At 30.3% G+C, this 15,498-nt stretch overlaps 1 protein-coding gene across 2 annotated transcripts; it reads right to left on the bottom strand.

The window, feature by feature from the left end:
- Positions 1–1,593: 1,593 nt before the first annotated feature.
- On the bottom strand, positions 1,594–15,200 carry LOC129972338 (paired box protein Pax-1-like). 2 transcript variants are annotated; one of them, XR_008784849.1, is made up of 4 exons: positions 15,102–15,200; positions 10,272–10,475; positions 4,218–5,197; positions 1,594–2,039 (listed from the first exon to the last, which is right to left on the bottom strand). XR_008784849.1 is itself a non-coding variant. In XM_056086442.1 (3 exons), the coding sequence occupies exons 1-3, from the start codon at positions 15,112–15,114 to the stop codon at positions 4,698–4,700; spliced, it is 717 nt and encodes a 238-aa protein (XP_055942417.1). In that variant the 5' UTR covers positions 15,115–15,200; the 3' UTR covers positions 3,917–4,697. The 2 variants fall into 2 exon arrangements, 1 of the variants encoding a protein (XP_055942417.1); XM_056086442.1 differs by lacking the exon at positions 1,594–2,039 and having other exon boundaries at positions 3,917–5,197.
- Positions 15,201–15,498: the final 298 nt, after the last annotated feature.

Here is a 15,498-nt window from a genome sequence, read left to right as displayed (position 1 = left end):
TAGTATGTTACGTACTGGACGAAATATAACAAAATTTGGCCACCGTACACATTAAAGTATGCGGTTTTGGTTTATCAAGGAAAAAAAATTAGTACCAAAAAAACACCGAAATCCTGGCGCTGCGATCGAAAACTTTATTATGTAATTTGCTTATACGGGTAGTTTGTGACATGACATATAAGATAAAAGGAAGGGTTGCGGAAATTTATGTCATTCTGTAAGAATTCGCCCGTCGATTGCGTTGTCACTACATGAAGGCTCCTTGTTAATCAAGCTGTTTTATCAGCGGGATGAAAATGCCAGTGCTGCTCTTCGTGAATACCTGTGGTTAAAACAGTTACGTAGAGGACCGATGACCATAACTATCTTACGAAGAATGGTTGAAAGATTTGAAACAACAGGAATTCTTGCTGTGCAGCCAGGCCGAGGACGTAAAGTTATCAAGCAGGAACAAGTTGAAGAAGTTGCAACAGCCGGTATGGATCAGGCGATAGCTAATAAGCAGGTTACTAGTAGTGTACGTTCAATATCCCGACAAACAGATACCACATTCTCGACGATACAGAAGTTATTGCGTAAAATCCTGAAATTCTATCCGTATAAGATGACACCCATTAACTGATGACACTGATCTGAATCTTGGCAATTTCTGGTTGTGAGGCGGTTCTGATTCACTTGAAAGGCGTTGTGTATCAAAGACATGTTCCTGACATTCCTACTTTAAAAGGTCAAATAACGTTACATGTCAGACGAATAAATGCCTAAATGCTGATAGCCACCGTCGAAAATCTCGTGTACCGCATGCAATTATTGGAACATCAAGTTGATGGTCACCTTGAGCCAAATTTTTAAATTGCTATAATAAACGTTTTTCATTGGTATTTAATGTATTGCTATTTACTGTTTCCGTTGGCAGTTAGGCCTTCTTTTTCCACATATTATGGGCTTGCAGTGCCAGGATTTCTCCTATCGGTGTTTTTTGGTACTAATTTTTTCTCTCGATAAATTGAAACTTTATCTTTAATTGTATGGTGGCCAAATTTTGCTATATTTCGTCCAGTACATAACACGCTACAGGGCTTCAAACACCTCCTGTTATTTCTTAATCACCCTGTATTTAAAGGAAACGCTTTTAAAATTTCTGAAACAAAACCAAGCTTCCACAGTGTTTTCACCAAATATTATACAAAATCTTTTTTTTTTTCTTATTTAATTTTCATAGTTTTACATTTATTACAGCAATTATATAACAGTATTCTTTGTTTGTAATGGTCAATAATAGAAATAATTCAATTTCTTTCCCATTGTTCAGAACCAAACAGATCAGCGTTTCTCAATTTTGCGTATCCCATGACCTAACATCGTTGCTCCGCAACTTCATTCCATTCACCTCATTATATATAATTATTAACATTTACAATACAGAAATTGCAGCAATAACATTAAAATACAGAGACATATTTTTAATTTTACCTAATGCAAAAATCATATAAGTATTTAATTATAAATGTATAGACAAAAAGTCCCACAAAATTGGAACAAGCATTAATTTCTTTAAATATTGCTCTTGCACATTTCCAATAGCAAAATTTCATTAAATGAGATGGTCATTTGTATCAAAGCACTTTGGTTCCTGTGTATTTGATAGTAAAAAATTAAATTTTCATTCTTCCCTCATAGAATAAAAGTATTATATTGATGATGCCAGAAAAACATAAAACACTGATAGACGTAATGTTAAAAATTAAATGTTTTTTACCAACTATTTGAAAGTTTTAGTATTTGGATTTCTTTAGCTGTGGAACGAGAATTTTGAGATTTTTCTTATAGTGGTGGCTGCTCCTGGTTTTATAGGATGATGGGTGTACGGGAAGACGAGGAGAAAGGTCAGAGATTGACCACTTTGTGAGCCAACCACCTCGAAGAGGATATTATTTCGGTGAATCGGTCGGTGTTTTGGATGGTTATGATAAAGACAGCAGTCGGCCACGACAAATCCTGTCGACACTGCTTTCCTTCAATGGTGGCGGGGTGGTCGGCTGTACAGAAGAAGAATAAAACCATTAATTAGTAACTCTCTTACATTCGCCCGTGCATTTACACGAAATTTCACATTTCTATCTACAAAATTGGCAGAGATAAGTAAATTTATAAGTTTAGGGGAACAATTCACAAGTTTAGATTAAAGTATTTTTTTCAGTATTTATACTTATTCAGTACAGAAAAGCTGTCATATGTAAATATTAGTCTAGTAAAACATCATCTAATCATCATAACTTCAAAGAAATTTGATAAAATCATTCATAATATTGATCATTTTCAACGATCGACAATTGCAACCTTGACTTTATTTATAACTAAGAAGAAAAGCGAAACTAAACAGTTAACATACCTCAGAGAAAAACTGAAATACCGAGCAAGAAAATAAAATTCTTTGCTCCCAATTGTGCACTATCTAAAAAAATGAAATATTTCAGCAAGCAAGGTATATTCGGATTTCTTGACGATTTATGCTGCAGATACTGTTTATTCAAAAACCCTCCGCGCTTTTGCGCATGCGTCAGGATGCGTTTATTTAGTCAAAATAGAGATGGAAGGAAAGAAGCAAAGAGTAGATGTACATTTAACAATAAAGTGAATTCGTATTATTCGCAGACTTAGAAAGCGAAAAAATTGCGGATAATTCGTAATATTATGAGAAAAATTCTAATTAATAAACTATTTCAGAACAATTTATATTTACTGTAAGCCTGAAATTATGACGAATAAATGGAAGATTTCTGTTCTTAAAATCTAATAATTCAGTTTTTTACAAAATACTTTTTTTATGTTAAACTTTTTTTATTGAATTTTTATGGCCATTTTGAATTAACAACGGTAGATAATCTCGGATACATTTAATGATATATGGAATATTCTTTAGGATACTCCTAAAAGCTTTTTTTTCCATTTGAATTAGCAATATAAACAACTCAATCTGTAACTCATAATACTCAATTTTGATTTAAGATAAAACAGCGCGAACAGAAACGACACTCGCATACATGAAGGGGAAAAAAACTGAACGAAAAGTATCTAATGGGGCGGAAATCAAGGTAAAAGAAGTACGAAGAATCCTACAAATGCGCTCATTCTTCCGCGTCTCACCCCTTAGCTGGGCAGAATCGTCGAAGAATAGTAGTCTCGGGATATTGAAGAGAGCAGTAATCGCAAGGCCGGCCTAATTTTGTAGAATGCAAACATTTTCCAAATTCCCAGCGTCCTTCTACGAAGTGAGTATAGTGGCTGCAAATCATAGGATCCTTACTTTTCCTGAGAAGAAAAGGGAGAATATGGCGTCATACTGATGCACACATTGACAATTTGACTTTTTTTTTCCCCCAAGTTACCCTTATACTAATTTACTAACTGTCAATCCAGAACTCAGCATTTCAATATCAACAGTGTAAAGAATATTTCAACGTTATAACTGGCAGGCATGCAGTATACAATTACACGAATGACGTTTAGAATCTTACAACTGGGTTCCAATTGGATAAAGTCAAATCTTTACTTTCTGAGAAAATCAGTTTAGAAGACGAATGTTGCTTTCATTGAGATAGGAATATTGATTTTCAAAACAATCATTTTTGGAACGGTAAAAATCTGTTTTCATGCAAGAGGTTAATCATCAATGGCAATTTTCTATAAAAATATTATGTCTCTTTGGTTGGTTCCATTTCATATAATTCTGAACGGTGACTATTATATTCAGTTAATTTTGATTGGCATTATGTCTGAAATAAAGGGCAAATTGGTTTTGCAGGTCTTGGCCGGCGAATTCAAAAAGCTAGTCCTTGTACCATACGTAAGTAACTCGGTAGCATATATGCACAAATATTGTTAAAAAAGAATGTAAAATTTTATAGTTGTCGAAGTTGGTAATTTTGAATAAATTTTTAAGCAAATTAATATATTACTTGACCTTTTTTTTTCAAATTTAATGGAAGTTAATAAATCATTTACATTTTCTGAATCTGCCCTTTAAATAATCTTTCGTAATATATATTTATTATTCCTGAAAAGTAAAAAAGATCACTCAAACATTGGTGATAGGTAGAGAAAAATAGTCTGAGTCAATAATATAATTACTTAGTCAATAATATATCTCAGCAGATTTTATAGATAGAAACACGAAATTTTATGCGCATAGATGGATATAAGAAAAATATATTTACCTTTCTCGCTATCCTTTTTTCGTTATGCAAGCTGCAGAAAAATTAAATTTTTTAAACTTTTTATTAGTCTTCCTCTAACGATGCCAAAGTATTTTCATATATTTTGATGTCTTATTTGGTAAAATTTTGCAACTGGAAGCATATGTCTAATTGCAATAATAAAAGAAATAAATGCTTTTCCACCTTTTTGGGATACCCTGTATATATATATAATGGAAGCCTCCTTATACAAGAATTATTGAAATATTCTTGTCTACCATGTCATCCTTTTTCCACTTATATTTTGAGACCGTACCGCTGGGGGACACACCGCAGGTTGAGAAACGCTGATACAGATAATAAACGTTGGGCGACTGTCTCTGTTTTTAACCAATCTGATGCTGTTATGCGTTCTGTACATCCACCAGTAACGACCTGAAAGAGTTCTACAAGCATTACTGTCAGGCAAATCTTACAAAAAAAAAGACCTTTGTTTTTTCATTACGAGAAACGTAAACCTAAAATATCCTTGATATAAAATGTTCTCCTTTGAAGACTTTGATGCTTTACCAAAGCATGTTCTTTATTGCTGGAATCTTCTGACACTTCAGTGCCTGAAACATGGGCTTGGGAGACACTCAGAGAAGTCAATTCTCCTTTTAAGTCTTCAAAAGATGGTAGGATTTCACTCCCAGCTGAAGCATTCTTGAATGACGGGATCTCACTGGAGGTTAAAGATATACATTCTTTCACCGATACTGCTCTCTTGTCTTCCATACCAGACGGCGAGACAGCAATGTCTGTCTTGATGGGCCCCACTTTTGGAGATCTTCTCAGAATTCTGTTGATGGACGATACGGAAGGTAACGAATCGCGTGGGCATATGCCTTCGTAGAGTAACTTTTCTCGAATTTCCCAAGCGAATAAAGAAGCGTTCTCGTCTTTGTACTGTCGAATCTTTGAGATAACCAGTGGCGTCGATACTCTTGGCTTGCTTCCACCTGAATGAGAGAGAGATTATTTGTTAGTTATCATTTCTGCAGATTTATTCTAAAATGTTAATTCATTTTTAACCCTTTGCCATATTTTGACGAGTCTGACTCGTGATAACAGTTTCGAATCAAACATAAATGCAGTCAGTCACATTCTTGGAAACAAATGCGGGTGAACCGTGATCATCACGAGTCACACTCGTGAAATAAAGATCAGAGCATATATATACTACTATTCGCAGTTGGGTAGAGTCTATGTGTTTAGGTTCTTTAATCATATACAAGTCAATCTTCCATACATCATGTACAAGTCAATTATATCTATAACTGTTGGCATAATTTAGCAGTGAAAAAGCTAAAGAAGAAACTCAATGTTCTTATAAATAGTTTGTTGACAATATGCTATTTATTTTTAGATGTATTACTTACTACATTCCTTCTGATGACGTTCCACTTGATGACCTCAGATGATTGTCATTTCATCGGTTTCATTTATTGTATATAAAATATATATATAAAAATCAAATAAAATGTGACCTTCACTAGAGTTGTTTAGTGTGAAGCATAAGTATCCATCTTTCGACTCGTATTATTATTGTTTCCCCGATTCTAATCTGTTTAACGCGCATCGTCTACTCGGAATGGGACAGGATTTCGTCTAGCTAAAAGATATGGCAAAAGGTTAATACAATTCAGAACAACTATTCAATAATTTACAAGGAAATTAGAATCACACATATAAGTCATTTTTGAGTAAGGATATTCATTATTTTAATAATGAAATCCTTAGATAAATCATTTCTATGTGGCCATAAACAGAATGCATGACCACTTTAGAAGTCATTTTACTAATAAAGTAACTAAAAGGAAAAAACAGCATGTTACCACGAATACATGAAGAAACGTTATTCTGTAAGCATATTCTTTAATAATATTCGATAGGTTATCCCATCGAGCCCTTTTGACAGTAAATATGGGTAGAGAAAATAACCATCGACTATACCAATGCAAAAATGATGCCGAGATATTAAACCCTCCTCCACACACACTGCCTTATTGTTCATGAGGCATTTTAATGCCCTTAGATGAAGATGATCTCAATGATCACAGCAGAGCTCAAAAATGCAATTTTATCCATAACGAAAAAAAAAAAAAATGAGGGCTTAAAAATCAGCCAGGCCTAAGATCTGTATCTCCTTGTTGCAGTGATCCCTATGGTAATAGTATGCTGCGTCTCCATGTTTCCAATTTGTAGTTACATCTGTTGCAATGTTTCAGTGAATTTTCAAAGTAAATAATGTTTGATCTTGAAATACTTACTGGCACGTTCAAATGATGCTTTCAAATGAATAAACAAATTTTACAAGTGAACTAAGATATGGAAATTCAACTTATTACATCATAATTTAATATAAAGCAATAGATTCCCTTAAAATTTAAAAATTTGGAGTAATAAATAAAATTAAAAAAATATAAGATCCATTATGTTTACTTCAATTATTTAATTCAATTATAATGATCAGTTTTAAAGAAACTAAAATGTTTTTTTTTGTCTCAATCATCTGTCTGCCATTAAAATAAAAGATATTATTTTCTTACGATTTGATAAATTTTTTATTTAGATTCAGAATGCAAATTTGGCTGTGATACAAAGCAAACGACGCATATTCAAATTGAACGGATTAATTTAAACCATTCAAAATTAATTTCTCAGAGTACTGAGTTTTAAGAATAGAAATAATTTAATAAGAAATAATTTTGAAGCCAAAGGATGATCTTATAAATTAGCCAAATTTACGTTTAGTTATAGTATACGTATATTATAAAAATAAACTTTATTATTTTCTCTACTTTTTAATTTTTAATCTATTATATATCGTGTTATGTTTTATAGTTGAATCATTCTACAGAAATATATTTAACGTAAAATATGCTGTATAAATATTTAACTGGTTAAAAAATAATTCTCTGCTTAACTTCATGTATTTCTGATACCATTTCAAACAAAATCTTGTATTCTTATTAAATTTTATAAGATGAAATATGGAGTTTAACATATTTTGTTAGAATGAGGATTTTGGTGCAAGTCATCAAATAATAATATTTATGGTCCCTTATATTCATTCAGAAGCAATAAATAAGGCCTTTTTATAGAAATGATATAATACATAAAAGAAATAAAATTATTAACAAAGGAATTAATTATATATGACAAACAGATTATTTCCATGAGGTAAGAGAAATATTAATAATGCTAATCCATATGCAGCTAAACTTTCTTTAGTATAGCAATTGCACACCATAATGGGAATACTTAAAATCATAATAATATCCAAGAATAATTATAACTAAAATTAATGAAAACTATACCGAAAATAAAAATATTAGAAAGAAATTTTTAGGGAAAAGCATTGCAAGTGGAGCGCGCAAATGTTGTAATATCTAAAAACACAAACCGATTTAGTCATTCAATAAATTCTATTTTTTATGGCCCATGTTTTTGATGCAGGGAAGTAATTTCCTCAAAACAACCTATTGCCATAGTTCTCATGACAAGACTTCAGGAAAATTTCTGCAGATCTTGCCGAACATGATCTAAAGAACTCAAAATCACTCTTCGTTCGAAAATTTATATACACTTTACCCCCTTTTCTTATTGACAGGATAGCTAGAGTGATTTTATTTGATTTTTAACCAGCTTGGAATATGCTGTCAGAAATGTAAAAATCTCGGACTTCTTATATGGCCATTTAGTTCAAAAGGGGTGGAAATGGTACGGGGAATGAAATTCTCATTTCCCTTTAACTTCCTTAATATTGAAGATAGAAAGATAAATCAAATTAGCCGAATTAGCAACTCATTAAGAACAAACAACTTTTGTATCTAAAGTTTTCAGTAGCTGTAATTACTTAGAAATTACGGACTAAATATTGATTTTTTATCCCTAATTTTCCAACATAAACAATTTATTTTGACAATTTTGAAAGAAATAAAATAAAACTTCTTCCCTTTTTTTTTTCTTTTCTATACTTTAAAATTGTTTAAAGGCACGTGGATTAATAATTAAAAGTTTAAATAAAACTAATTAAATAAAGAGAGAGAAAGATATAATGGCAATATTATATAAAAACGATTAGCTTAAAAATAGATGTGTACTATTTTAGTTCCTTTGAATATATTTTATTATCTTTTTCTCGGAAGTAAGAGTGTGAGGTTGTTTTATTTCTCCGATAAAACAGGAAAATCAGGCATCAACTTTGCCGCCAAGGCGGAAAAAAAACTAACCATATCTATTAAAATTTACTAAGATAATGATATTAAAAAAAAAATTAACACTTTTGGCTATTTATCGTTTCTAAAAATGCACATATACCGGATCACGCCAAGCTGCGGATTAGTTTAAATGGCCATACCCGATTTTTCTATATGGCCAAATCCTTTTCTATACTTTCTCTATACTACGTATACGAGAAAATAAAAAAGATACATTAAAGAGATACCATTATAGCTTTTACCCAATTATACTTGAATCAACAGCCTAACAGTGATTAATCGCCTCAAAAGCTAGCCAAAAATGCCATGCTAGTTTATTGATTATGCCCATCTGTGACATGTGGTTAAGCCTAAATTTGTCAATGGTACGCAGTTAATATAAAATGCATATGGATATATATTTTTAAAGAAATGATAATATATTCTTTTTTACACAAACTAATAGTTATAAATACGATATTCAAAAGTGCAATAGATAAGATCTTAATTCTAACATTAATTGAGAAAAGCAGACGATTTTTTCTCCAATGTAATAGAAAAATTAAACAAATTCATACTTTCTATCGTAAAATGGTATTCTCTGTATTTAATTGAAATATAAATAATTACAAACCATAGTTAATTTCTTCAAATATATTTGAAATGCGGAGAAACTTTTAGCTACTGCCAACTGATACAAATCTCTGGCATTTGCTTAAAAACTTCACAGATTTTCGATTATATAAATTTTGTAACAAACCTATATTTGTATTTTATTTTTATAATATTTGTTATCGTAATTTTATTTTTGCAATAAATGCTGAAATGTACAATAGCTATCGAATCATTATCTATGGTGTCTTCAATAGGTAATATTTCATTCATTCTTTTGATCGAAGGACTGAAAGGATTTTGAATTTATATTTTTTAAGGAATCTATCTTTGATTTCCAGCTAGCCGAGAAGAATTTTTTTTTCAGAGTCGCACATTTGAAATTTTTGTGTTTCCTAATATTTTGAATAAAACTGTGTATGCATTTTAGGTGTCTTCTTGTCACACTGCTTGAAATCAAAATTTGGTACAGAACTTTAATTTTCGTAACAAGGACACATACCAAATTTCATTTAACTAATTATTGGCAATTTTGAGTGATATGGTTACATACATATGAACAGATCGATAGATTATCAACCTGTTGACAGATTGGTTCAAAATTTAATACGGTTCTATTCTTTAGATGATAAAACTGTACATTAAATTTTATTTCTGTAGATCCTTGTGTTTATAATTAAACTCGGACAGATAGACTTCCTCTGAAAATATTTAATTTGGAATTATGAATTTTATATAAAGATCACATACCAAATTCCATTCATTGAGTTCAAATCTAGTTTTAATTATCTTGTTCACAGTCAGACATCATTTTAAAAATATGTTTGTCGGCCTAAGAGATGTTTGAAATATCAAGATTTGGCAACATCTCAATTTCGATTTTTTTTTTTTTTTTTAACGATTACAATACCTTCTCATAGTTATAATTCGCACACGAGAAATATAAAGTATACAGAAGTGAAATTAATATCACAAAAATCTAATTTTATAATTTGAAAATGTTGTATAATTATTTGTCCCACAACATACTCCGAAGTTATTGCAGAAAAACGTTACAGTTTTAATTTTCAATTAACAATCCAATTAAAATTCTGAAAACTCTTTATTAATGGGTATTTATGTAGTGTTTTGTATGATTTTCTGTAATACATGCTACAATTTACCGTAGCTTATCACCCTATAAGAATTATCACACTAAATTAATAAGGTGAAATCTTACCTATAGCACCGGGGAGTATAGAACCTGTTTCTGCAAATCTAGTCAATATTTTCGACACACAGCCATGAGACACCAACAAATGCCGGGAGATGTCGCATGGTCGGTAGCCATACAATGCCAATTCCAAAATTCTCAGGCGTACATGGAAGGGCAAGGGTTTGCCGTTGGCGAAAGCTCCTCCTAGTTGGTTTATACCACCTTGCCCTAAAAGGAATGCAAGAGCTTTTATTGAGAATTTTTATTATTTGAATATCCAATTACAAAGTTTTAAAATCACTTTTTTTTTTCTTTAATATACTTGAAACAGAAAATGTCTTTTTATCATAATTATTGAAGTATGGGTAAAACATTAACATTTTAATGTAAGATACGGATCAAAACTCTTTAAATAAATTGAACTTTTAATCATATTTATATAAACATTAATTTTTCAATGAACTTTTAAGAATTTTCTTGTCAGTTTAGTTTAGTTTAGTTATTTTAACGTCCCATTTTAAAGCAACACTAGGGCTATTTTGGGACTGACCTCGTAATTTTGAACCGCGGTCAGATGACGAGGACGAAACATGAGCAGGCACCCCTCTCTCCAAACTTCCACACCAGTGGGAGGGCGTTTGGCCTTGACGGATTTAACATGCACCAGGTCACCACGGCCTTGAATATTCTGTATATCTCATGTCTTTATATCTTATTTCTTTTCTTTCTTATTTCTATCTTATTTCTTATTTTTAAATATCTTTTTTCTTTTAGTACAGCTCTTTTCAATATATTGTATTGGTTCTTCTAGTACTTTATGGTATCGTTCCTTTCAGTATTTCGTTGTTTTGAGAGGACAGTTCGCATATTCAAAACTATTGCTAGATAATGCACGAGAGCCTGCATAAAATTTTTAATCACGTTAGGTTTATTACTATCGAGCTTTTTTTTTTTGTCTGAATAATGGATTTATTACAAGAGAAAAAATTTATGCTATGTGCAATAACCAGCGATAATTTTTTTTCGAACGAATAGTAAAGAATAAAATTTTCAAAATACTTCCTCCCCCTCCCCCCCCCCCTCACACAGAAAAAAAAAGATTTTGAAAAATTGAATCAAGAAGCAGGAAGATAATGAACGAGTAACAGTTTATTTTTTCAATTCTTAAACTTCGAACTCTAATCTCCTATAAAAAAAATGTAGGAATCCTCATTTTATGAGTGACTTGCTGAATCCGCTAATGCTTTGCTGTTGCTAGATTTGAATATATTTATAAATTAAATGAAAACATCTGAAGATTTGATATCAATTAGTTTTGTGGTTAATAAGGTTTGATGTCATTAGTTTTTTTCACAGTTTCAAAATTTAAAAAATTATCTTTTTCTGGGTACTAATTTGATAATCGTTCAAATTTTAACTGAAATTTTGTAATTTTTTATAAATATTTCTCTTCCCTACAGTGTTGACTACAGTGTTGCCTTGAAGTTCAAACCATTTTCATTATTTCATAAACTATCTGAAAGGGTTATCTTTTTTTTACATTCCTAAAAGCTAAAAGCAAGGTTTCTGATTAATATCTGTATAGTTTACGTGACATATAAAAAATAAAGTTGCAGTATCGCGGAATTCAGAAGACAATTGAACTTGGTATTTATATTTTTAATAGCGCCAAGATATCATGGGGCATATATAAGACATTTAAAATAGTAATGTTTTAATTTGGAATAATTTGACGAAATCATGGACAAGAAATACACATTTTAATCAACACATCATTTAAAGAAAATTAATGAAATCAATATTCTCAACGAACAAGTTGATCGCTAAAGACGTCCAATTCTGAAATAAAAAGCAAGGCTCACTTTGTTGCGACTAAGCTGACATTATTACTATTTAAAAAAAGAATGCACGATTTTAGATCACTTTATTGACCGTCTCAAAGAAGATATGCGAATCAAAGACCAAAATTTTTCCAAGACTGATTTCCTAAGATTATGAAAATGTTGCTTGTGATATTCAAAGCTACATAATTCAGTCAGATTTGATCGCAGAAGCTATACTTTTTATTTAATTTAAAAGTTGGAGTGTCAAGATTATTTCCCAAAATATGATTCTTTAGGTAAAAAGGACTGTATGAAATTTTCACTTCAAATTTATTGACCGAAACAAAATAAACTATTATTTATGCCATTTAAATCCCTTTGAAAATAAAATTAATTTTATGATGAGTCAGAGAAATTTTTATTCAATAATTCTTTGAGAAATTGCATACATTATTAAAATTTCTGCAGCACACATTTCAATACCGAACGATTAAGTTTTCTGTACTCGCATCCTAAAGAAATACCTGGTGTCAATAAAAAATATTTTTATAATAATTGAAGTTTAATCGTTTCCAATTTAATTTAAAGTTCAAGTGATCTGACAGAAAATTAGGGATACAGAGTACGATGAACATAAAAGATTAAGACTTCTGTAATGGTAGCAATTATATGATTACCAAAATATGCAGCTTAAAAATATTTCGCTGGAGAAACTTCTAAAAGACCGAGTTACATAAAATATTTTATTGAAAATTTTAGCCAGCATTAAAATTCCGGCGAATCAACTGATTGTCAAAAGCAGCTACTGACTTAAATAAAGCAAGAGATTTTGAATATAATATCTGCTAAATGCTAAACAAAAGTGGCAGAATTGAAGAAGATATTTCGTTAAACAAAGTTTTCAGTTGATATTGCGATAGATATTGTTCCAAAATTTAAAAAATAATTCAATGAAATTTTATATAAGAGCTGCATATAATTTAATTGTGTTCAAAATTAAGTTCCTTGAATTTTTTATATTATTATAGGAAAGCGGTACAAAGATATAATAATTTTTTTAATCCAGTTATTTCTCGAATGGTTATGAGATATCTGCCGATATTACATTCAATTTTACGAAAAACATATCTTACATTCAATGTAATTAATCGGAAAATAACGGATAATTATTAATAATAACCGGCCAATGTGATTAACTGGTTAGACAATTTTACCATTTATTATTAGTTAAATTATTTTAAATTATTGATATTTAATTTATTATTAATTAAATAACATTAACCGTAAGATATAAATTTATTCTGCGTTTTTAACATTTTAACGAAATTAGGGAATATCGGGATATTTTGTAATTTTCACAGAGGTGACTTTTGGATTGAAATAATCAATTCAAATTATCAAGAATATTAACATGTGAAATATTATAATACTCACGAATACATTATAATGCATGAAATATTATAGTATTTATTTAAAAAAATACAAGGTGTTTTTAATTTTTTGATTGAATGTAATTGAGATGGTTGATCATTAACCGGAAGAATTTTTTAACCCCTTCGCATACAGTGACGTGTCTGTCACGCGCATCAAATTACTGAATTTCTGGTAAGACTGCAATTAAGCGACAGAATTAAGTATTTAAAAAGGCAAAAATCATTTAGATTTTTGCCTTTTTGCTTCACATCTCAAATGCTCCTTATATTATTATAAGAATCAAAATAATAATTGTCCAAAATAGGATGTGTCATCGAATTAGGAAATTAAGTAATTTCGTACGTCGAGGGATTAACTTTTAGAAATACTGCATACAAAAAAAAAAAAAAAAAAAAAAAAAATGAAAAGCATAAATATTTTTAACTAAGCATTATCTTCTTATTTAATAAAATATATTTATTGTGAATGAAAAGATAGCTATTACCTGGTGTTATTAATTAATAACATACTTAGTTCTAAAACAAAGAGTCCTTTTTTACAGTCCCCCCCCTTCTTAAGGTGTACGTATACACTAGAAGATTATTTTTTTTTTTAATTTTAACTTTAAAAATCCAGTTTTTTTACAGTAAGTCATTAATATATGTTTAAACTCATTTCAGTGAGAGAAAAAACACATTACACTAATTATTAATTAATGAAATAATATTTAATGAGCTAATTACCATATTTTTTTAAACGTGATATCTTAAATTCTAATTTGTACAGGCACACATTTCTAATTGGAAATGATGCCTAATATTAGTCTTCATGTTGTCTGCCTCAATCAAGTTATAAAAGTATATAGTTTTTTTTAACAATATTTTCATCAACGATGAATAGAAAAAGCGAGATTTTTTCTGAAATTTTTAATTTTAAATAGCTATTAAAAATTTATATCTATAAATATAACTTTGATTGAGGCACAAAATATCCACAATTTCATACAGATTATTTTAATATATAAACAAATGTATTTGGTTCATTTCTTGTTGAGTTATGATTGTTTGAATGAAGCAACATAGTGGAAAAATATCATTCTTCATAAAATGAATTTTAAAAATAACCGTAACTAGAGTTTTTAATGAAATTACCTCAAGAAAAATAACTATAACTCGAGAAATATTTCTAATATTGACAACATCTTGGTATCGTTTGTAAGCTAAAGGATCAGAGAACATTATTACGCAATAAAAAATATTCGATATTTTGAACGATTTTCGAAGTTTTAAGTGTGTAGATACACCTTAAATTGGGAGAAGTTATGAAGCAGGAAATTGCCTTGTTATAGATTCCGAAGTCATTACTGTAAGCTGCATTTATGCCTCGCAAAACTGAGCAAATTGGAAACCTTTGCTTGATGAACAATTTATAACTCAAGAATTAAAAAAACATTGTATCATTAGATTTTTTTTTTACAGCTATAACAAAAATCAATGTTAATTTGAAAAAAGTGTATTCTGTTAAGTTTCCTGTCGAATAACTGCATCCAATTAAGCGATAAAGTCACATAATATTGCAATTTTCTAAAATGTTACAACATTCAATAACTAAATCTTACCTCTTGGAGTCATGTAATTAATTCTGTTATAGCTGAATTTCAAGAATTAAAGTATCAGGTTCTATCTGGTTGGCACAACTAACATTTGACGAATGAAATCTGATACTCAAACCACAAGAAGCGTGAAGTCTCTTTTATATAGAAAAAGTAACAGTGTAGGGGAGAGGGGTGGGGGTGCAAAGAGAGTGTGGGAATTCAACACATGTTGGTCTTCTTTTCGAAGGGAATGGACACATTCTACCGGACACTTCTAACCGGACGCTGGACACCAGGATTTAGATTGCTAGAGGAAAGAATTACGTGAAGATAGAGGAAGGCAAAAATCAAACGCGAAAGATTCGAAAATTAGAATTACGGATTCTCGGATAAATTTTCGTTTTATTTGAAATGCCAATAG

Source organism: Argiope bruennichi, chromosome 6 (assembly GCF_947563725.1).
Source record: "Argiope bruennichi chromosome 6, qqArgBrue1.1, whole genome shotgun sequence".
NCBI lineage: Eukaryota > Metazoa > Arthropoda > Arachnida > Araneae > Araneidae > Argiope > Argiope bruennichi.
The sequence above is the reverse complement of the archived record's forward strand: the minus strand, read 5'-3'. Positions and strand labels throughout refer to the sequence as shown.